The sequence below is a fragment of the Zophobas morio genome, unplaced genomic scaffold, assembly GCF_036711695.1.
Source record: "Zophobas morio isolate AGI-343-1 ecotype UQ-CSIRO unplaced genomic scaffold, CSIRO_AGI_Zmor_V1 ptg000094l, whole genome shotgun sequence".
NCBI lineage: Eukaryota > Metazoa > Arthropoda > Insecta > Coleoptera > Tenebrionidae > Zophobas > Zophobas morio.
In genome coordinates this window covers 1-24,381 of record NW_026972199.1, presented here as the reverse complement: position 1 = coordinate 24,381, position 24,381 = coordinate 1, and the positions used below count along the sequence as shown (strand labels likewise).

At 34.1% G+C, this 24,381-nt stretch overlaps 2 protein-coding genes across 7 annotated transcripts; both read left to right on the top strand.

Annotated features, from left to right (window-relative positions):
* The first annotated feature begins 10,539 nt into the window (after positions 1 to 10,539).
* Positions 10,540 to 15,357, top strand: LOC135144333 (uncharacterized). Of its 6 annotated transcripts, none has more exons than XM_064076357.1 (26): positions 10,540 to 10,595; positions 10,753 to 10,889; positions 10,948 to 11,097; positions 11,168 to 11,225; positions 11,273 to 11,411; positions 11,466 to 11,528; positions 11,581 to 11,653; positions 11,751 to 11,872; positions 11,924 to 12,048; positions 12,110 to 12,246; positions 12,304 to 12,422; positions 12,480 to 12,543; positions 12,612 to 12,712; positions 12,771 to 12,936; positions 12,990 to 13,103; positions 13,151 to 13,284; positions 13,338 to 13,460; positions 13,515 to 13,588; positions 13,643 to 13,810; positions 13,871 to 13,967; positions 14,021 to 14,189; positions 14,240 to 14,306; positions 14,363 to 14,586; positions 14,644 to 14,738; positions 14,796 to 14,958; positions 15,049 to 15,357. In XM_064076357.1, exons 2-23 carry the CDS (start codon positions 10,781 to 10,783, stop codon positions 14,517 to 14,519), a joined length of 2,529 nt encoding a protein of 842 aa, XP_063932427.1. In that variant the 5' UTR covers positions 10,540 to 10,595; positions 10,753 to 10,780; the 3' UTR covers positions 14,520 to 14,586; positions 14,644 to 14,738; positions 14,796 to 14,958; positions 15,049 to 15,357. The 6 variants fall into 6 exon arrangements, with proteins under 6 accessions (XP_063932427.1, XP_063932431.1, XP_063932430.1 ...); XM_064076361.1 differs by having other exon boundaries at positions 10,577 to 10,681; positions 11,294 to 11,411; XM_064076360.1 differs by having other exon boundaries at positions 10,577 to 10,681; positions 11,590 to 11,653.
* Positions 15,358 to 21,565: 6,208 nt separating this feature from the next.
* On the top strand, positions 21,566 to 22,056 carry LOC135144332 (serine/threonine-protein kinase SBK1-like; the record flags this gene model as incomplete). The annotated part of the gene is made up of 1 exon (XM_064076354.1): positions 21,566 to 22,056. A coding segment is annotated over exon 1 (491 nt), but the record flags the coding sequence as incomplete, so codon positions are not given.
* Positions 22,057 to 24,381: the final 2,325 nt, after the last annotated feature.

The window sequence follows — 24,381 nt, the reverse complement described above, 5'->3', positions numbered from 1 at the left end:
GCGCAAAAATAAACCATAGCAGGGTTGCCCCATGTTTTAAGCAAAAGTAAGCCTGGCTACATTGATAATAAGGTTAGAAAGACCATTTTTTTTGAAAATAGGTTAGAGATATAATGTATCCTGACCCTGTAGGCACAGTTATTTAAAAATTTATAATAAACTTACATCACTATTATCGTATGACAACAACTACCAATGTCCTGATTATTTTTATATTTCTAATACTGCTACCATTTTATCTATTGGGTACAATCAGTTATAAAGTAATTGTTACTTTATTATTTTGCATTTATGGTTATTATTTAAACAGGTAGGTGATTCAGGCGTCTACATATAATAAAGTGAGAGTGATCAAAAGTTAAGAAAAAATAGATAATATCCCGTTAGAGTGACTAACAGAAATAAGCTAAACATCTGGTTTCAGTTTGCATTCACGGTGTAATTAAAAAAAATCTTAAACTAAAAGGCTTCTGTAAAAATTTATAGAGGTTATTTTTTTTTGAGGTAGTTTTTGCTTAACCATCTTACCTCTCAAGAAAAGGCCCAAGTTTGGGCGCAATTTTTGCATACTAGTAGGAGTAAGTGTGTATTGTGTTTTTATGCGGTGTTCCAGATTGTTTTAGTTTTTTATCTTAATGACACAGTCATGGTAAATTATTTATTAATCTTTTCTTTATTTCCCTTAAGTTAAGTATTTCATTAGTTAGGGTTTGACATATAATTTTTACTTTGTTAACCTATTCGCAAATAAGTTTGGTAGAACTGTTTATGCCTGAGTTGAGATGCTACTAATAACACTGTCGACTACCTACAACTCCGAGGGAGAAGAAGTGTAGAGTTTTATATTAATTTAATTTGAAAACTGGTTAACTGGAACAAAATATTTATTCTCAACATAATTATTGCAGTCCTAGGAGGCACAGCTTCTGCAACTTTTCTAAACAGGCAAGTAAGCTTGGGGCGGTAATCCTAGTGTAGTTTTTGCTTGGGCAGGAACGTTTTCCGTAGGAAAACGACTTGAACTTGCGGTATCTTAATGGAAACCAACTATGAGCAATTTTTTAAGCTTTGTAAGTTAATTGGATGCAACATAAGAATTTGTTACAATTATGTTTGATGTTTCCCTAGGTCCATGGCTTCCTAAACGTTAAATTTGTTAATATAAAAAATGAAGTTCTTCTTTGTTCGTTGACAAAAAAATAAAATCTGCTCAAGTGTGAAGTTCTCGTTCTCTGAATGTCGATATTCTTATCTTACATTGGCAGTGTAATCTCAGCAAAGAGGTCACCTATTAAAAGTTTGAGTAAATGATCTCTGCGTAGTTTAATATATTAAACTAACGCATTGCTTTTTCAGTTCGCAGGTCAAAATCCTGTCAGAGGAGTTTAGGAGCCGTAGATAATTATTCCATGTGTGATAAAAAGCTTGCAGTTCTCGTTTAAAAAACTTACTGATTTTTTAGAGGTCATCTTGATACTAGGATTTTGGAATTATTAAAGATTAACATATAATAATAGATGGATACATGATAGATAAAATAGAAGTTATAACCAAAATATAAATTGAATAAAGTGAGATTTCTTTTTATTTTTATTATAAAATTGAAAATCTCAACCAAACTAAAAAAGTACTTTGGACTGCTCAATCTGATTTCCCTCTCTTCGAGGGTGGGATTTTGAAGCTGTTAAAATTTAAACCGTGTCAATCTTTGCCATACATCCAGAATTTGAAAGTATTTTCGGTTTATTGGCCTGAACACTTTCCAGTTGAACTAGGGTAGCAAAAAACCACTGAAAATTATCATCAGAAAAGGTTATTTAAGTACTAGCTTCGCAGTCTTCTGGAGATACCGACCAGTATCACCGTCAGCCAAGCTTTTCCGTTTATTTGAATGATAGAATTTAGTTAAAAATTAGTGTCTTTACTGTTTCATTTAAAGTATAGAGTCGTCAGTATATGAATTAATATAACATAATTTCACTATATGTTATATTTTAAGACAGATTTTAGACCTTGAGTAATTGTAAAGTAGGAAGGACAGTAAGAAACGGGCTTTTTAATCAATGTAGTTTTTTTTTTAAATGTATTTTCCGCTAAAAACTTTTTTAAATGCTTTAAAGGTTGGGGCTTTAAGCACGCTCTGCAGTTAAGAATTGCCCTAAACCATGAAGAGTTCGTAAACATTCATAACAGCTTATTTCCATAACGCAGATATTTTTAAAGCGGAAAAGGGCAGTACCTCCAGACAGGAGAGGCATATGTTATATTGGGCAAATAGTCGTTTTGTAGACCAAAAACTTGTTTGTCGGTAAAAATTTACCTTTCTGGTTTAGACAGGTATGGAGGGAAGCCCCAGTTTTCTTAGCTTCCTTAATAACGTAAGATCTGTGTTTAATCAAATCAATCTTTGATCCCCTGAATATTTAATACGTAAAATCTTGGGATGCCGTATTTAAGGTATTTGTCATGCGGCACCTTCTTTCGTTAACATACCAGTAAACCTCCTTTTGTCTTAATTACTTTAACTTTTAACTTCCACTTTTGGTACCACTCTCTGATATGGTAAGAAAGTGGAACTAAAATGTGAATGTATGAAGGCAGGAGCTTTAAAGGAGATAATATTGCAATACCTTCTGCAAAAATACTGCTTTTTCTTATCACAAAGTAAAGTTAATCATTTAAAAAACACCTTCAATAGAAAAGTAAATTGGATGAGACGCCACCGCAGTTAACAATATATTTTCTGTTTTTTGGATATAGTCGAGTTAATTTAACTATAGACAAGGAGAATTTAAAATGGACTTAGTTTAAGATTAGGTCTCCCTTACCAAACTTTGTTAAATTATATATTGACATTTTAACGAAAATGTCTAAGAATTTTTTGCGGTTAAATTTTCTAGTAACCTGTTCAACTACGGGTAGAATTAATAAAGAGATCAAAGCATATTGTCCTACTTGCTGTAGATCGCGTTCAATACCCACATTCAGTCTTAAAAAATTATTTTTTCCAGTAATTTTTTAATGAGGGAAATAAACTGGTAGGACGATAGGCACCCATATACTAAGAAGGTAAAAAACCTTACGAAACCATTTTTGATACTTTTCAGCACTTTATGAAAAGACAAAATTTTGGTAAAGCATTGCTCCTCAGACTTGACTAAGTGACGTATCTATTACAAAAGTTTTACAAGCTCAAACTGTACTGCATACTTATATTAATTTAAGACTATTCTAATAAAATATTTTTTAGAATTTTTGGCAAAAAAATTATATCTTTTTTTTACCTAACTCTTATTAGCGCTGCAATTAGCGAAGATGTTTAACTCTGCCAAAATGCTTTATGGTAAAAGAATAAACCTTTTGGAACCTAAAAAATCTTGTAAAATGTGCTTAAGTTCGAGTTTATAGTAGTAAATCAGATAGTAAATATCGCTTTGTTCATCAAATTCCTCTATCATATTTCAGGGGTAGGAATACACTTCCGCCAAAAAAAAAAAATTCCTTTCTTTTTAAATTACGCTGTTTAAATAAAATTGGGGAAAGTTCACAGTTAAAAAAGAAATACTACAAAAAAAAGAAGTGAAGCATTTTATTTATTAAATTGAATGTCTGTTATGAAAAATATTGTTAAAGAGATACCATTTAAATTTCTGAATAAGTTTAAAAAATATAGGCGTTCATGAGAAAGTATTACACAAATAAAGGCGTTTTATTAATAATTCTATTTATAATAAATTTATGTATATGCATTAGTAACAATTGCAACGCGATTAACGTATAAATACTTAATCATTGAGATAGTGCGTTATTAGGAGGTTAGCATAGGTATTAAAATTTCATAATACTCAGTAGCTATGGAAGTTTTTTTAGTAGCTTTAGGCACTTCACCTGATTTTTGTATCCACACTTACAGCCCCTATGCTATTTAAACTAGGCACGGTGTTTTCAATTTCAGAAGTAGATGCCGGCAAGGAAAACCTAAAGCTTTTCTTTTTAGAAGTCACTTACGCAGGTTTTCTTCCTTTCATCCCCCTCTTCAGTTACATAAGGTTTATATAGACTTGCTTAAATTTTAGCAAACGCATTTGCTTTCCCTAAATTCTCGTAAAAAAAAATTTCATAAAGGGCTACTATGATTATTTTAGATCTATTTTTAGGTTTTAATAATACCACACATACTTCAAAAAGTTGAAAATTGACCAACTTTGTATTATTCTTTTAGTCCCTTATACCTGGATCGAAGGTTTAAGAATAATATTTCCTTTGCTTGCGTTCTCATCGCAACCAGTACACACAGTTCAGGTGAAAAACAAGGTTGTAAGAGGCTCGATAGGTAAATTACCCTCTTTGGTCCTGCTATACCCTGTTATTGTCCACCACAGCATAATTGATTATATTATTAAAACAGCTCTAGTCAGTTTTAATTAGTTCCTTGAAATATCTATGGGATTTCAATTATTTAAATACGACAAAATGTGCCAACTTAAATCATATGGTTCGGTAATGTATATTCTTTAAAAAGCAGGCGACCTCATTGTTAGTTTTACGATTCCTTCGAGTATGTTTAGCGCCAAATGTACATGTGCAAGTACCAAGAAGCATTTAAATAGTATACTAAGTCTTCGCAACTTAATTATTTAATGGTTTATACACCGAAGTAAAATCGACTCTCCCGCAAGAAGGTTTAGAGTAACTCTACCAGCTTCAAGGCGGCAGTCTTAAAAAGAGCAGCAGGTCACAAGGTTTTGTCGAACTTCTTCTATTTTTAGGTTTTTCAAAAGCGAGGCCTTTTCTTGTCAAGAAAGGTTGCCTTGGATGTGGGTTTTTCGGTTACAACCAACTTTATTAGATGATCCTACAATATTGGGTTTCTGTTATTTTAAAATTATAGTTTTTAATTGCAAAATACTATTTTACTATTATTCAGGCCAAGTACCTCCTTAACCATTTTATCCAGTACGTCAAGTAAACTTTTACACACCGAAGATTTGGAAAGAGGAACCAGACTTTTTTGCTTATAATCATCAAGTAAATAAGACCTAAAAGACTGAAATCCTTCACTGAGTTGCTTTTTTAAGTAAACATAGAAGCACGTCTTCAAGGTGTGTAACGGAGAGTTTAATACTATATTTCAGTATCACAATTAAATTTTTGAAAAATAAGTTAAAATTCGCCAAGTTAATAAACTACTTTAGATAATTGAGGGGTCAAGCCAACCTCAGTAATTACTGATGACGGACAGAAAAGGTTTCTCATGTATGGTACGCTTAGACTTATTGCAAACGTCTTTTAGCATAGCTAGTCGCGAACAACAGTGAATCGACAATTAACATATGGGTTGACCTAATTGGGCCCTAGAAATATAAAGTATTTCTCTCTCTTCTATCCCATTAAAAGTTCATGCAGTAAGCTCCGCACACTATAAATGCCTTATCACCGAATATTAGAGAGGTCAAACTTTTAAATTAATTATGAGAAACTACTTTTTGGACATGTAAATTTCCAATGCTCCTAATAGCCTCTATCTTAGTGGTGTTCTTTTATACAACTAAATAATGAGTAATCTGCCCAATTTAATTTAAAAATTAAAGGATCTCTCATCTATAAGTAATTTTCCTTTAACAAAAAGAAGTTTTATTTCGGAAACCAATAGCCCCCCAGTAGATTATCTTACTATATATTTAACTGCTGACTTGGTGGTGATCATAACAATTTAATATAATCGTTAGAAAGCGTTTGTTTCTTGGTAAACTTGGGGCGGTTATAAGGCAGTTAAACGTAATTGGAGATCCTTTTAAGATTTATTATTCAAATAATATATGTATCTACAATGATTGTTAGTGTGAGTTTCTAGAACTTTAGCATACTAGGAAGCTTTTTATAGTCTTTGTGTATTTGGACGTTTTGCGAGGGTCTGCCCTTTAACCTAATAATGAGTTGAAGTGCGAATTTTACAGTAGTGACCAAGCAGATAAAATTGGTAGCATTACCTGGCACGTGACACGATTATTAGGAGATTTTAATAGATATCTCAGATTCAGGTAAGGTCCACGAGAACCAAAGGGCGGGGTTTTTATCTCCTTAAAAACTTCCCGTACAAGCATCTTTCAAGGGTGGAACTTGAGCACATAGTTTAGTTTTAGTCGGTGTGCAATCAAGCTCAGGATAGTTGCCATTATACTCAACTTTCAATATTCTTTATATTAGTTGTTAATAGGAGTAAAGTTTATATTTGTTTTAAGGCAACAGCCTACTGGGCGTTCAAAAGTCATTGGATAGGTTTAGTGGTATTAACCCATGAAACGTACCTGTACACCAAAGTTATTAATACCTACAATATAGAAAAGCAAAACCATAGTTCTTCTTATGTATTTTTTGTTATAACTTTGGATGGAACATTGTTGGGTCAGTTGCCTAAAAATCGTTAAATAGGACTTTGGAGTTTTAGGACTAGTAAGCATATAATAGAGACTTTTTAGATTTCGTAGTATAACTATTAGGGTGTTAATTTTCTTATATTTCACTCCTGCAGGGGTTTAGCAAATAATCATAGAAGTTTCTTGTTCTTAAAAATTTCTTCGAAATTATTTAAGTCTATCAAAGTTTTTAGGGAAGTTGTACACGTAGACACCTGACCAGAAAAATGCGAGTTGGCAACGCTGGGATCAAACTTGCGATCTTGAGACTGCGCGACAACGTTTTAGCCACCTGGGCTACGGTAATAACTCACAGCTTCGATGGATAAATAACGTTTAAAACTTGTTAGAGCCCGATGAAAATGAACACCATACCAAGAACGTGCCCACCATAGTTACTTCTTATCTTTTACGTCCAAACATATGTAAAATGGTTTAGCTTACCACCAGTGCGGGAGTTAAAACTTTTACAGAGCCCTTATTACAAAAAAGCCTTTCGTAGCCCGCGGTATTTCTAATTTAATGCTTAAAAACTTAACTTTACGAACTATCTCTCTGATTTTAAGGTTAATTAATTAAATATTTAGCCTACTTTCCCCAAAGGTAGTTTATTCCTAAAACTAGATCCTATAGTCGTTTTATAAAAGTTTATTGCCCCATAAACTTGTTATCCTGCCTAGGAGAGGCGGAAGTAGCAGTCATCTAGGTTACAAGAATTTGTGTATAGTATATGCGTCTTGCCAAATTTTCAAGTTGATTAATTAAAAAAAATCTTTTACAATTCACCAGATACTCAGGTTTATGGAAGAAGTTACGAAAGCTTTTAACAATAAAAATAAAAAAGTAAAAGGTGAGGTCTTTTTAGATATTAATAAGGCTTTTTATAAATTTTAGTGCGACGGTCCAGTCTTCAACTGATTACTACCAGCTTCCCTTTTTACTTAACTTTGGTGGTACACTCATACCTATCGGCTAGAGCCTTTACTGCTAAAGTAAGTTCATTTGAGTTTAATATTAGACAATTAAAGATGGGCGTCTTTCAAGGCTCCTTATTATCTCTTACTTTTTTCTATCTGCATGTCCTTAATGCTACAATTATCAAAAATAATTTAGCCCAGTACGCTAATGACACAGCCTTTTATTATAGTTCAAAATCCGCCTGGCAGGTGTTTAACAAACAGTTTTATTTGAGAGCACTTGAGGCATGGTTTTTAACATAAAGGTTATAAATTAATGCTTCGAAAAGTAGCTTTACGATTATAACAAGAAAGAGGTTACTTAACCAGGCCCTAGTCTTTCTTAACTAACTGTCATTCCTCGAATAAAAAGGTTAATTATCTCGGGGTTATGCTCGAAGACAGACTAAGATGGACTCCGCATCTTTCTTACATCGTTTCTACTACCAGCACAAGGTATAGATTTTTAAATCTTTTATTATACGGGAAAAGCAAATAATATTTAAAAAAACAAGCTCCTGTTATACTAATCGTTATCCCCCGCTGATGGTCTATGTCTCTATTGACTGGGCTTATTTCTCAAGCAATCATAATCATGGCCTGCAAATACTACAAAATCACGCTCTGAAAAGGGCGGTGGACGCCCCTTAGTTTGTGTGCAACGGTCAAAATACTTATAGGATGTTATCTTGTGTGTCTATTCAAGAATATTTTTATAAAATTTTACGGAACTGGATTCCTAGGGTCAGTAGTCACCGCAACATCTAATTAGGCAGCCTCTTTATAATGACTCATGTAGGCACATCAGTTACTCGCGGCCAAAACAGTTCTTAGCTCTATTTAAAAGAGATTATGGTTTATTTTATTAGCTTATTAAAATATATTTTTATAAATAAAACGTTATTAAAACTTTACTATTCCTTTAATATGTAATATTGTTATTACTTTACAATTACGCCTTTATTTATAAATACTATTTAGCTGTACTGATAAAGCGCAGTAGTTCTTTCTTGATGACGCAAAAAATTGATAGGGAAGAGTGGTGCTGCGCGACAAATATATTTTTTTAGCTTTGATAGAGGGGAAATATAGCTAAAATTATAGTTTATTTTATTAACTTATTAAAATTTATTTTACAAATAAATATAACGGTATTGAAAGTTAACTATCCCGTTAATTGTAATATTGTCATTACTCTGCTATTACGTCTTTATTGATATATACTATCTAACTTTAACGATAAAGCGCATATGTTCTTCTCGTTGATGAAGCAATGACAGTGCTATAAATTATAAAAAAAAATAAACTTCAGATTTCGTTTTATTATTTACATTTCTTTAATTTTCTTTATTTTTAGTTTATTAATCCCCTTTTGGAGTTGCAGTTAAATTAGACAGTAGAAGTTTTTTAATATAGAAAGGCTATATATAGTACAAGTTTAAATGTAACAGAAAAGGAATTATACAACACCGGGAAAATAGTAATATATATGAAATCGAGTAAATATTAACCCTTATAGGTTACTGGTTACTAGGTTTACCACTCCTAGGTTCAATTTAGTGATTTCGCAGGAAAAACAAATTTATTTTGAGTCCCATAGTTTTGCCCGTTAAAGGGTTAACAGCAAATACATAGTAGAAAGTACAGGTCCGAGGCCACATCTAAGGAAAACAAGAGGGCTGCGCGAAAAAAAAAACTTTAGTTGGATAAGTAATACAATATTAACCTTTTAACTGGTACGGGTGTAAACTTATTGTAAACCGGGGCTCAGATTGACTTTTTTCAAAATATATTTTTTAATTTTATAAAAAATTTGAGTATTGCAGATTTTTTATAAAGGTTTATACAGAGACCTACCTCACAGTTGAAGCACGTAAATTGGATACATTCATACCCCCCCAGGCCACAGCTTACCAACGTATATACGATATCGTGCAAAATTGTTTCAATGTTTTGCATTTTTTCTTTTAATATAGAATAACTTTTCAATAAAATAATGGATTACTTTAAAAATTTATACACAGTAAACTTTAACGTTCTAGCTACATTTTGTTGGTATTTGATCTTACATTGGTTTAATACTCGAAAAGGTATGAACTTGTTAAAGTTGAAAGACTAGAAACAATTGGAAAAAATTAAATTTAATAAATGAGGTTTTAGTAATTAGTATAGTACTCATTTTTCAGAATCACTGCTTGTATCCTCTTTGGTTTACTGGCAATCAGATCCTAGCATTGATGCGTTGTTATATTTTCCCATTCTGATTGGACACGTGTTTAAAGCTCGTCCATGTTAGCAGCAGCTGATTCGTACGATCCCAAGTTTCTCTCCACCATGCATGCACAGTGGGATTGAGATCAGGGAAGTGTGGAGGCCACTCTGGCACTTGGAACGAGGGTTATTGGTGCCAAGATCGCCCTGATAGTGCATTGTGACCTGGTGCATTATCCTGCTGAAAAACCATTTACCATGTCCAAGGTCATATCAATCGCATGCTCTGGGTAGTTCATTCTTAGTAATGTCTAAATACGTGATTGCGGTGATGCCCCCTGTCACTTTTCCCAAACATTCGACCCCCCTTACATGTTATACAGGGCCAAATCATAATTGATCCCCACCCCCATGTTTATAAGTTTGCACCACCTGGTGATCAAGTATTCAATCATGCCGGATTGGTTCCAACACCACCTAATATCATCTCAACCATATTGATTGATCTTGGTCTCCTTCGAAATGAATCAATTTTCGTACTGTTTATCAAAAGACCGAAAAAGAAATCCGCGTCGATGCGCACGAGACCCACGACCATGAGAATCGCGTCAAAGCTCTTAACCACTGAGCTTATGTAATTGACCTGTTTGGCTCGTAACAGTTGAAGAGTTAAAATAAGACTGAAAAATAAACTTTTTACAGCTTTTCAAAATTAAGATTCACAGTCTGGCCGCCCACTCCTCAGCTTTTGGTTTCCTTAATGATTTCCAAATTTGGCTAATTGTTCTTTGTTAAAATTTTTTAATGTTAGTTGTTATAGAATAAAGCAGCAAATATAGTTGCTAAGAAGTGCAATAATTCTCACTAATTTGACAAATACACTATTTGTGGGTGGGGCCTCGTGTATTTAGGTTTAACGGACTAATGGAACCTAGTTGGGCTCCTTTTTTGGTGAAGTTTAAGTTAACCTCAAGATAAGCCGTTTCCGCACCGCTTAACTTTTTCTAAATTTGTACTTTTAATATACAACCGCGATGTACAAATAATCCCTAAAACTGTGTACTCTAGTAGTTATTCTCTTATCCAGTTTTTCTAAATGTATCTTTACTTCGTATTATCTAACTTGCGTTATAAATGTGAGGTAATTTAGTATAACTTATTCTTAATAGGCCTTACCTTTGAATTCTTAACCCGCCCATGAACTTTAGCACTACTTTCGCAAAGGACTTGTTTAATACATATTATCAGATTGGATTAGTGCTATTTGGATATATTATTGGGGGGTACACTGGTATTTTTTTTCTAGGTACTTAGAGTTTTTTTCAAAAGGATTTTAACTTTGTACTTATTGTTCTGTTAACTAGCCATCGGCCTTTTCTCCGTACCCTTAATAAGTAGTTATAGAGCGAATTTATTAGATAGTACTTTTGCCTCAAAAAATTATAATAAGCGACACCCCCCCGTAAGGAATGTGAAAACTACTTTGCCTGTGGCCTCTCAGCTAAAAAGGAAGTGTAAGTTTGTAGATCTACTTGTTATAAGAAAGTTATAAATTACTTAAAAATACTTTACTAAACTTATTAGGGATAAATCCTTTGTTACTTTCTGATAATCAAACTATAATACCCTCTGAAACTTCCTTGTAACACTTTAATTAGTTTTTAAGCTTATTTATTTTTAGCGTTATAGACATTCGAATCAAAATAATAGACAAAAAGAGCTGTCAGAAATGACCTCAAGAAAGCTTATATCATCACCTTTATCCTCTTTATCGGTCGCTCAAACTTCCTCTGCATCTGCTCAACTCCCCTTAAAATTTACTCATATTGTAGTTTTAATTTTAAGTAGGTATTAAAGATTTCTTATAAAATGCATTATTAAGTATGGAGGTGAATCCAAAGCTATAACTCCGAACTCACGAAGACCCGATTCCTTTGCTACTGAGGTATTATAGGTTTTACTTCTTTTTTGTCTAACAATTTATAAATAAATCTGAGCATTTTGAGGGCCTCTGTCTTATTAAAATACGCACAGAGCCTAACACAGGACCCTATCAGTCATATTTTGAAGGTAAGTTTATAAACTTGTAAAAATCCCTTTAAGCGAACTAACTTTCTTATTTTAGAAACATACTTTTTGCGACATCTTTTTAAAAATTATTTTTTAGGGAGAAATCGAACTTTCGAGTTTCAAGTTCAGGGTAAGTTTCTTCATGATCTTGACCATGACGATAAAATTTGGTTTGGGATTGAATTAAAGCGGAAACTCCACGTGGGCCTCATAGGAAAGGTACACTTGCACTCAAGTCGTCCATTACGTGATTACTTTCTTATCGCTAAGGCTATTATGAACACCGTGCTTGCCCTTTGTGAGAGATTAGTAGGCGGTATTCATTATAGCTGGGGCGAAAAGGACGGTTCCGACTGCTCCCACGTCGTATTTCCCCTGGAAACAACTGTGGATAGGTTTATTGTTCTCAACTGCAACAGAAAACATTTCTCATCATTACTCGGTTCCTCGTTTAAGGTTAATCATTACCTCGCCGGGTGAGGAGCCCCCGCCCCTCTGCGTGGGGATGCTCCCAGAGCCCTTGGACAAGAAGGCACGTGCTTCTTTAGAGCATTACTATTTGGCCGAGAACACCTACACTTTTAGTATGCATGGTGTCATATTTGGTTAAAGGCTCTAGTTGGCCCGTTAATTACTATTGCTAAAAAAAGGAATGTACGTGGATTTCATCAAATGGGCGGTCGTGAACTTTCCTGGAAAGAAGAAAATAGACATTCGAACGCTCCTGGGCGATCTTCCTCTATGGCTGGTCGCCTACACCGTTAAAAAAGTTTGCCTTTCATATCATTTATAATATTAGTTTAATATATATTCATTATGTAAAAAGAACGATAAAATTCACCACCGAGATCGTAAAAAATATTTATTTTCCTTTGAAATTGAACATTCAGGTATTTAACTGCAGTAGGTGATTTTTAGTATTGCTAATGATGTACGCAAATGCATAATTATACTAAAGGGGGTGAGGTTATTTGGGTCGATGATAAGTGCAGTGTCGGAAACCTCAGCACCACCAGTAATATCATTCCAGCAGCGGCTTTACATGCAGACAAGACGGAGGCATCACTTATATATTATGGTGCACCCATGCTCGCTGAAGACACCCCCCTGCACACAGCTTTCTCAAGAGAGCCTTCATGAGGTTATTAACAAGGCCACTTTACCGGAGGAGGGCCAGGAAACTATATCAATCTCATGTCCAATGTATGTCATTGGAGCCAACATCCAGCGAGGCGTCTGGTTTGTTGTCAAAATATGGAGGAAACCAAAGTCTGCTGTCACTGGTACTCACCCATTACTGGTGATTTCTCTCTAAATGTCATATTTGAGGTTTCAGAAAGCGAGAAAGAGCCGAGCAACGAGGCATCGGACACTGTTTCTGCCCTTCGCAGCCTCGGTAGCATCCACGAATTACAAACCCTTCATTCGCATATTCACGGCTCTTCAAAAGGTGCTTTTAACGTCATGCTTACCCCCTTACATACATAATATCATCAGGGTTTCCTGAGTGGAAGTTTAGCCATGAAGAAACTGCCAGTGCGTTTGCTAACAGTTCACTTTCTACCCACTCTATTGAACTCGTTAGAGATGACATTTCCAATTTCCTTGCGCAACTTTTGAAAACTACTGAAGTATTTGCTATCATCAAAGAAAATCACTTTATGCCATATATTAACTATTTCAGGGCCGAAAGACGCTGACATACTTCCTAGACGAACACTTTAACACGCGCTCTGTTCTGTTCACTGGCTCCTTGCGAGAACTGGATCTGACGGTGAACTATACTCACGGGGCCGTCTCCATTGAGGTTTTATATATTTGGCGCCTGTTGCCCGCTCGAAATATTTGTCATAATGTTTAGGGGATTGCTGGACGGGCCGTGTGGGAAACTCGTTGGATGGAATGTTGGGCCGTTTGCTACGCTTCTCGTCTTTGGTGCTTTCTTTCTCGGGGGTTTCTACCAGACATGTGTTATGCGAAACTATATAGCTTCTATTCGAAGAATCGTCGCAAGTGTGATATTGACCTCGACTTGAGAGATGTTCTAGAGGTTCAGAAAAACCCCGAGAAGTATTTCCCAGCTTCCTTCCTTAACGTTGCTACTGTTGGCCGCGTTTACTACCTTGCTTTCGATAGCAAGGCCAAGCGTGACAAATGGTGTGATAGTGTAGGGATATGCTACGTTGTTCTCTGTTCATCACATTCTTCTCATTTCAGGTGGAACAAGCTTATCGCGCAGGTAATGGCTGCGCAGCAAAATCTCGTTAACGTAGGGCAAGTGTTTGGTTTAAATGACCTTATTGCCATTCAAGAAGTTTTTCCTTTAATTTGTGGCTCGAATTGTCTCAAAATTTCATTTTTTTCAAGTCCTATGCGAGCCGCTCAAAACACCGCTGGGATAGCGAACGGATTCTCATGAACGAACGCGTCATGTACTTTGGCGCCACTCCCCCCGGCATGGGGGACGTGCACCCTTGTGATCTCATGGCCAACTGTCTAAGGGCTGTTCTGTCTCTAGAGGCCGATTCATCAAGAGGCTCGTTTATGTTGCTGTTATAACTACTCGCTTATTATTATACAATCCAGAAAAACTGATTGCCTTTCTTAATGAAATTTCTAAACTCAAGATTCTTAGCTATGAACGACTTGTGAGGTAGGCTAAATGTTTTCTTTTATTTGTTTATTATACTATACTATTACGCATTATAGCCTTGAAAACCACGAGAGAGTCTCTTTTTTCATCAACATGTATCATTGTTTAATGGCACACAACCTCATTATTTTTGGGCCGCCTGCTATGTCTTCCAGAACTCAGTTTTTTCAGGAACTAAATTCTTATATAAAATATGATCGACAGGAAATATAAACTTACGACTGTATATATGCAGATAAATAGTTATGAATGTGCTAATAACGTTTTTTCCTTGTTTGAGGTGGATATTTGGCAGTTTACGCAACATTATTATTACTATGAAATGATAACCCTCTAGATTGAATTTAATCTTCTTCGTGGGGCGCTTCCCTTTATAAAGAAACCCACAAAGTGTCCTCATACACTCAAGCCATTTGACCAATCAGATCCTCGGTTATATTAGCCAAATATTTTTTGGACCAAGAATCATATACGAACAACTCTGCTTAGACGGCCACTTGTGGTTTTCCAAACCGATCAGCTTTTTATGCTGAATGTCCACTGGGGCTCCTCTGCTTTTGGAAACTCTGTTCCTATTCTTTCTAAGAATAGCACAGAGTTGCAAAAACAACTACACTCTCTTTCAACAAGGACGGCAGAAACTGCTTTGAACGTAAGCATCAGTCAGTATGCGTGTATTAAAAATTGTGATTACTCTTCCCCTAAGAAGTTAAAGAATTTATCAAGTTTAAATTTTGCATAGTATAATGCAGGAAGTAGAACACTGTTGATCCATAAGAGCTTGGAATCCTTTTTAGTTGATTTTGACTCAAAGCTGGATATGGTCCTCTCCATACTTCCTTTTTGTTCAGAAGAAAAGAAACACGAAATTGCATCGTTTCTTGAAACTTCCGAAAAAAGTTCACGAAAAATAACTTTTGGCAAGCCAGACGCTGAGTACGTAGCAAGACTGCACGAACTGAAAGAACCATCCCCTTAGTGAACGTCAGAAATATTTTTATGGGAGTTAAAGCTTGTACTTAACTATGGCTATTAATAAATCATCCTTAGAAACAGGCTATTTGCTCCGAAAAGACCTGCTGGAAATAGTACATCTTCAAAAATTTTGCTCGTATGATACGACTTAACTATGAAAAATTTTTTTATCCTGCGCCGTCTATAGCTATTTTCATTGCGCCTTTTCCCCCTTTAAGAGAAGAAACACCAACTATTATCGTCTTTTGTTCGCTCTCACAACCAAAAATGAGCATATAATTAACCGCTCCTTACCAACGTGCAAAAATTGTGCTTTAAAATATTATTTAACAAAGTTCGATCAGGTTAATATTGAAAGAACAAATTTATTTACTTTTTTAAACTCTTCGCCTTACTATTATAACAAGCTTAGCCCAATTTATGGGGGGGGGGTACAGCTGTTATTTACATTTAAATGTATTTTGTAAAGTTTGCGTTTTACTATAGTAATGAAATTAAAATTACATTTGGAAGAAGAAATATACACTTAAATTCGTTAAGGACAGTATTAATTAAATATAAATTATTAACTCTATAAAAAGTTAAATATTACACTTAAAACGCTATTAAATAATAAAATATGCTCCAACGAAGAACTTAGGGGCGATGCACATTACCAATTAACTCTGACGGAACCTTTTTTAATCACGTATATATAATTAAAATGGATAGGTTCTTAGTAATAACCCATTTTGTTTAATTGCAATTAAAAACAGACTTCAATAGTGCTAATGAAAATCGTGCGTATGGTGTGGCTTGGTTCGAGTTAACGTAACCAAAAAAAACCATGTGAATTTTGTTGGAGTGTTCCCGAACAATTTTGATTTTTTACCTCTTTCATCAAATTACATTATAAATGGGTATATAACACAATAAACCTCAGACCGGGAGGGAGCTCTTAATCGGAACGGACTGGTTGGTAAAATGGAAATGGTGCTATCCGGAAAGACTTTAGAAGGTCTCGGGTCTTGTACCCTGGGGCCCCCTCTCCCGGTGGTTTTTTTTGGCGGTTTTCCATACCACTAGGCCGAATGGCAGGGGTCAGTGCCCGATATTTTCCGCTTTTTTAGTTTTCCGGAGCAGTCTTTTGGTAAAAGCTCTTTCGCTTGGCCATTCATGTCGGCTTCTCTCTTTTAATTAAGGCCTGACTGTGTTATGTAGGTAATAAAAAAAAAAATTAGAAACATACTCCAGACGCAGCTGCGATATCTGACAGCAGGAGTCTATTAGAAGTTGCTTATGGGGAAGTTGACACGTAACCACCAAATCATAAAATGCGAGTTGGCACCTGCTGGAACCAAACCCACGACCTTGAGCTTACGCGATAATGCTCTAACCACGGGTTCAGGGTGACAACTCACCTTTTCGGTCGATAATTTACAACTTTTGTTAGAGTTCCCCAAGGGCAACTTCTCTCGCCCCTTTTACTTGCAATTTATATGCTATTGTCGTCAAAATCCACAAACATAAATCGCCTTCTATGCGGTTATACAACCGTTTACTCATTCGTGGAAGTTCTCCGCCTTGCTATGCCAGCGTCTACAGTGTTATCTTAATGCCCTTGCTGGCTAGGGCCGTAACTGGAAAGTTTCTATAAATGTGATAACGAGCAATGCTTATAATTTCCATGAAAACCGTTTTCTCGTTGGGGGCCTTTACATTTGATAGCGTGAAGATTCCGTGCTGTTCTCAAGCAAAATAACTGGGAGTCATCATTGACAAGAAATTTCCTGGCAGCCACACCTGGCTATGTAGCGGCGAAGTCTAAGGCAACAAGAAGGCGCTTTACCCTTTACTATGCAGCAAGAGCAAACTTTCCTTGCGCATTTAATGGCAATTCTATATTTCTTACATCCAGCCAATAATGACATTAACGACTGTTGCTTAGACCTTATTAGCTCTAAATTCTAGCTCTTTCCCTGCTCAATATCTTAAAGTTAAATTGTAGCGGCTACAGCTAGGACGTTATAAAATGAAGGGAAATATTAATTTAATTGCGTTGTTTCACACTCCCATCCGAAAACGGATTTAGGCATATGAAATTAGCTACAAATATATATGAACTAACTAAAGGCGACTACCCAGGAGTATAAATATCCTAATTGTTTGCTGAAAAAGTTTATTAAAGCTTTTGTTTGGCCATCGGTATTATTTGGTGGTGGCATTAACTTTAATGAAGCAATTGATAAACCAACATTCATTAAATTCGTTTCATAAAAGTAATCCTTTGAATGAACTTAGCTCCTTTTTTACTACATACTGACTGAGGAAAAATAAATTTATTTCATCGTCCCGTAGACCTATTGGGAGAGTAAAAAATTTAAACTGTGACGCTTATAACAGCCAAGTGTTAAGTCATGGTATGAATGCGTAATTTTATAAGAGTAGATTCCAACATATACCGCAGAAATATGACACCATCGGACCAAAAGAATTTTTCTTCGCTCCAAGTTGCTGAAACCAATTTTTATCTTTTGTTAATATTTAAAAAGGATCCAGTTCAGTGTCACGATTATTATTATACCATACACGACGGCTGCATTCCTACCCCACCAATTTCTAACGCCTAACTATTTATTGTTTCGCACACGTTTATAGATATTTTATTAAAGAATTTCCCGGTAATATTGTGTGACCACTTTTTCCCTGTTTCGGTTTCAGAAGCTAATTTCGATTTCTAAATAATTAATTTCAGGGCTTGTTCTAAGGTATATAGCCCATTATACAAGCTCGGCTAATTGTTAACCGCCATTTTTTTCATCACAAAAACGATTTTTTGGAGGATTATTATACGAGAAAAAGAGGAGGAGCGATCATATCTAAAACGAATTTAAAAATGTGGGACAGGAAACAGCACGTGAGATGACACGTGACAATTTTTTTGTAAACTTTTTCGTCTCATTTTTTAAATATATTAAATTTGATTTTAACTAACACAAAAATAAAAATATGTATTTAATAAAAAAAAAAACTAAGCGATAATACCGTTTTTAAATTTGAAAATATAATTTGTTGTGTACTCACGGGAGCCCTTCTAAATAATGTACATGCAATGTTTGCTCCAGAAGATTTCGAAACGATAACTGTTCATGTAGAGAGAATTGATTTTTTATAAGTTTTGTTTTGGAGAAGGGTGAGAGCGTTTTCATCCTGAAGCTGAGGGAAAATTTTTTAACTATTTTATAAAGAGTTTTACCTCGTTACCCTCGCGGGCGCAAAGTAAATTACTTATTTTTTGTAAAAATATATATATCCTTTATGTGGCTGAGAAGCTGGTCGTTACAAACTTTATTCGCTATTGCTTTGGTTTAATTTTTTTTTAACTCTTCGCGTTTACTGAATGACTCATTAATTATAGCTTTTTTAGTGTTTATATCGTTACTTCCTACAATAACATAAGGTTAATGACGATTAAGGGTGATAAAATGAATTGCAACTTGGTTTTTTTAAAAATTTTAAGACAATTATTTAAAAAGGGACTAGGGATGTAGGGTTATCCTCTATGGTACTTATCACGTAAAAAAAATTTTTTTATTCACTTAACCACCAAACTTGTTCTTACCTGTTGATCCAGTATCAGGTTAATAAAGACATCATATCGGTGTCGAGAGTTGTCATCGTAGCTCACCAGTTAAGAGCATTGACGCTCATAATCAAGGTCATGGGCTCGATTCCCACCGACTAGACTCTCTTTTTCGGTCTTTGTTGTGTAATTAATTTAGCCCTCATAAATTCTAATAAACAATATCTTTATTTAAAGGAAAGAAATAAAAGGGGCTTCTGAAGGCCTTAAGAAGACGGTATCAACTATAAAAGAAAGAGATTGTAAATTTTAAGTTGTCTGCTAGTAGAGGGAACCCTACAATGTTAGGAACAAATAAGTTAGGCTGCCAATTGGTTGCTATATAATAATTTTTGTTTGAAGAAGACCCACGGAACTGTGAGCTGCACCGACAATAACTGAATCTGCGACATTTATCATGCTTTAGCTACGTTTACAAACACAGTTCCGGATGATGAGGGACGAGGACATTGCGTATAAATTTTCTGTTAGAGGGGCTCTGTGTTTGGACAGCCTTTGGACTTTAGGAGACGCTTAGTACAAGAATTAATAGCATTTCTGGGACATTTTTTTATCTCATTCAGCTAGTTGGTCAAACAATTATGAACTCCTAAGTTAAGCCCTACAGCACTAGCCCCCCCACCCCCCACCCCAACCGCTAGGTAGAGGTCACATATCTGGTTATGTGTCACGAATTAGGGTTGTGATAGGGGAATAATTTGTTTCAGAAATTATATTTGAGACTTCTGTTACCTACTTCATTTTTATATATCCTAGCTTCAGATTTATATAAGCCAGAAATACTTAAATATTTATGTTTAATAAAAAGTAGTTATTAATTACAATCGCTATAAGGGATTACAATAATAATTCGGCCATAGTTATCGCATTAAAGCGAATATTTTGATTAAATAAGTTTACTGAAACTTGAAATTTTTATTTGTCTGTGCAAAGAAGCCCACGTTTTAAGGGTTACATGCTTCTATTTAAATTTTAAGATCAAAGGTCTTGCAAAATGGAACTATTTTTCTACCCCCCTCATATCTTTAGTAAGGCTTTATTGGGAAGTTTAGCATACTAATAAGTTGCACAGGCCTCATACAATATCGTTAAAAATTTCGCCGAGTTCATATACCCCTATGTTTTTAGTCAGCAAGAGGAAGAACTTTTTCTGCCTCGTCTTCTAGTAATTTCATGGCTAATTTACTAAATTAAAATTAGTAAAATGAACGGAATAAAATAGCTGGGTGTAGTAATATATGTATATTAATTTTTTATTCTGATGCTCTCTTCAAGCTTTCTTTATTTATTTAGCGGGCATTTCCATTCATGCATGCCCAGTAACAGTTCTTAACTCGCTGAAATCTGTTAATTAAAAAAAACTCGTTTGAGCTCCTAATTATTATCAACTTGTTTAAGTGTAGCTCGTTCACTTCCTATTCTGCTCAGTAAGTTTTATATTAATTACCCGTTTTAATAACTCATATAACTGTTAACTAAAAAAAGCAACAATAACAAAATAAAATAATTTTATTATTAGGTCTACTTTAAACTTAAGAACAAGAGAAACCCTTGAACCATTTTTTTTTATTAAAAGTTACTGTAAACGACGAATTTTTATTGGGAAAATTATTAAAACTTTATAAGAACGCTCCTTGTGAGGTCCCAAACTTGCAAGGAAAAATAGGGTAACACTTCAGTGACTTTATAGTGTTGAAGCTAATATAAATATAGCCATTAGTAAATAAAAAATTTTTTATTTATGTTTATCCAGGTGTATTATCTATTTTTTTAATTTTGACTTTAGATACTTTCTTTTTATAGAATCATTTTATTACATTCAAATTCTTCCTACTTATTTTAGACAGTTTTCCATTATAGTTTTTATTTGTAACAAATCAATTCTAGTGGCTACCTGTAGCCGTTAAAGAAGTAACACCACGAATAGGAAATATTTTTCGTTTATCGTTTTTTTTTAACCACAACAGAAAGTCATAATATACCATGTTAAAGTGGAGGGAAGGGTAAAATGAAACACAAATTAGAAAAAGAAGAAAAAAGCCACAATCGTTGGCTCTCACTTATTTTCAGATATTTTACACATTTTAAAAAGAAGGATAAGTCAGAAAACGTTTTTTACCGAACAAATGAGGCTAAAACTTTAAGAATTCAAACGAAGTCAAGAAAAACTGAGCTGGAAGATTATGACTTTTGCACTATTGATGTTGATACTACGTTAAAACCTGCATGCTCATTTAGCTCTATAGTTTACGAGGAGAGTTCCAAAAAAAAAAGGTTATTAGATTCTTGGAAAAAAAACGACGACTCCCAGCTAATAAAAAATACATTATTAGAAATTATTCCTTCAAAAACTAAATGCATTGAAGCATCTAACACACTGAAAGACGTAAAAAACCCCCATAAAAGTGCTAGAAATAGTATATTTAGCACCATTAGCAGCCAAGAAAATTCTTACAATTTCTACAAGGAAATTAACAAAACGTTTAGATTAAAAAATACTTTAAATATTTCACAAACAGCTAAAGTTCAATTGGTTGTTCACAAAGAATCGCAAGAACTTTATGTCTTAAAACGTTTATTTTCAAGAAATTTTAATACGGAACTGGCTATATTCAAGGAAATTAAGTTCATGCAAGTATTAAAACATAAAAATGTTATAGAAATGCTTAAACTCGGGGTCTGCGATAATATTTTGCCCAGTAACCAGATTTTAAGGGAATATGTGATCCTTCAAGAGTACCTGGGTGGCGGTGACCTATACGAATCTATAAACCCAGAAAAAGGTTTAACCAATATGGTTAATGCAAAGAACTATATGTTGCAATTGTGCGACGGTTTAAGTTACTTGCACGATCTTAATATTGTTCATCGTGATATCAAACCTGAAAACATTGCTTTAACTAGCGATCTTTCATGTCTTAAAATCATTGACTTCGGTTTATCCGAATTTACAGTCCCCAAGAGATCACACAAAAGACAGGTGGGTACAGTGCCTTACATGGCCCCAGAGTTATGGTACGATCTCGAATCGGAGTTTACTGATACCGATTTAAAAGCAGTAGACGTATGGGCATTCGGTGTGGTTTTTTTTACAATATTGACTGGAAGATTCCCTTGGTCGCAGGCTAGTAGCGAAAGTGAGGAGTACGTAAGGTATACAAAAGGAAGTTTGCTTGACGATAAACCTTGGATTTGGCTATCTCCTCCCAAAAAATTTATATTACAAGCTATTTTTACAGAGATAGAAAAACGTCCAAATATTAAGGAAATAAAAAAAATAATTATTTTAAATTGGGTAGAGTAAATATTGAGAGGCATAAAAGCTCATTTTTAACGTAGCGATACCAAGCTATCTTTTAAGGCAACCTTTATTCTTCTTTATTTCTTGTCTTGAGAGGCGTTATAAGTTTGTTAATAATTTAATTTTGTAGTCTAAAGCTGCAATAAACTTTACCTTGCATATTATGTAAAAAATAAAATAAAAACAAAGTCAATATTTTTATTGTGCTTTATGATTAGCTGCAGTTTATATTAAACAAGGATAGTACTTCTTTGCTCCATTCACAAAGTGCTCTTTGCAAAGGTATATAAAAAAAGAAGACTAAATTATTTATTCTAGTCCGGAGCTGAGAGTTTTTCCGGTCTGAACCTTTTACCATGATCTAGATTACGCCTAAATATTTTAACTTAGCGACCAAATGCATTAGGAAGAAAGCTAATTTTTTTGTTTACCTGCTCTGCTTTCTGGGGGACCTGTTGAGTTCTAAAGGAGGGACTCCAAATTAGGGTGTATACTACTAATTTTTAAGAATTTATGTACACTTAATTCTCTCTTGGGTACACTATTTTCTTCTATTGTAAAGCCACATCTGTTGTAGTAACTTTAGGAGTAATCAATCCTGGAACAAACAGCTCCTCGTTAAATACATACTTGACACACTTTGGAAGTAACTCCGTAAATTAGAAAAAATAAATAAATAATTTTTTATTAATAAACCAAATTCCATTAAAAATACGTCTTTATTTTAAAAAGTATTTAAAAACAGTAGCGATTAATTCCATTTTTAACACCTGTGATGGAGTGTCTAAAGTAAAACCATCTTAAAAAATTAAAAAGTGCGTTTTATAATAGCTAATAGCAGATAATAAGTTAAGCATTTTTTAAGATTTCAAAGGTTTAAATATTTTTGCTGTGCTAGCTATATGCGTTTTAGCTAAATTGACACTGACGGTAAGCGCGTTTAATTAGAATTTAGAATTGAAAATTGCGAGTACATACCATGTGAAAACCAATAACATTATTTACAAACATTATATACGCGTTCGCGCAAGCACCGTATAAAACCATGTGAAATAACGTACTTGCTTGAGAGATTAAAATCTTTTGGATGTAGGGTAAGGTATTTTTGTAAAGAGTATTACTCCTACCTTCTTTTATTCTATATAATTAGGGCGCTATAGTTAAATCGTAAGAACTAATCGAAATGGAGTTTTAAAACATCGCTTGTATAACGCACCATTAACTCACTTTTGTTATTACGATATAGGCGGGTAAGGCAGTTCAATAAATCTGCTTAGGCTATACCTCTTTCCTTCCACATTAAATGGGCGCTATACTATATTTACTAATATTACCCGTTCTGAGGGCAAGAATTAACGTTTAAGAGATTTGGTAAATTAGTAAGTACAAAGCTGCTTAGTGATTATATATAAAATAAAATATATTTTATACTGCGTCTTTTATATTCCACGAAAGTTAAAAAAATTTATTTTTACAACTGCTTTAGAAGTTGAGTATATATTAAAATAAAAGCAACCCATTAAAAACAATTTTGATAGATAGAACAAAACTTGCTTATTGCAACAAACAGAGCTCACACTGGATGTTACCATACAAAAATTTTTGTCAAGTTTTTGTGTATACAAATGTCCTAAAACTATGCTCGCTTAAAATTCTGATTTCCTTTGTAATAATTAAACCTATAACTCCAAGTTTCCTCTACTTGTAAAGTTCTTTAGACCACTATTGTAGCTATTTCTTTGGTCATTGTCCCTAAGCTTTAACATTAACGCCATAAATATATATATATATATATTTTTTTTTTGAAATTATTTCATCCCTATTTCAAGTACTTTTAATCCCCACGTTTCGCCTAATTTGCAAATTGGTAAATTAATTTTCTAGGTTTACTCTATCAAGATAAGGTTTTTGTTTTCTGATGGTATATCATTTAACTTAAGACTAAAAAGGGCTATTGCAACGTGTTGATTGTGGCAAACAGGTTACACAAATTTTATGGTTAAAGAAACTGATGGAAATAACTTCTTGCAAAGTATTAAATACTTTGGAGTTTAAACCGTTATCTGTAAAATGTAGAAGTCAATAGAAATATTTTCTAACTAATAATTAGTTTTTCGTAAGTTTTGACATGAAAGTTTCTACAGCAAACAGAATATTTAATGCACTTAGTTATTTCC

Coding starts and splice junctions, on each gene's coding strand:
- LOC135144333 (XM_064076357.1), top strand. CDS start 10,781: ATGAACTTTAGCACTACTTTCGCAAAGGACTTGTTTAATACATATTAT. Junction 13,104..13,150: donor TATTCACGGCTCTTCAAAAG/GTGCTTTTAACG, acceptor TAATATCATCAG/GGTTTCCTGAGTGGAAGTTT. Junction 13,811..13,870: donor AAGGCCAAGCGTGACAAATG/GTGTGATAGTGT, acceptor TTCTCATTTCAG/GTGGAACAAGCTTATCGCGC.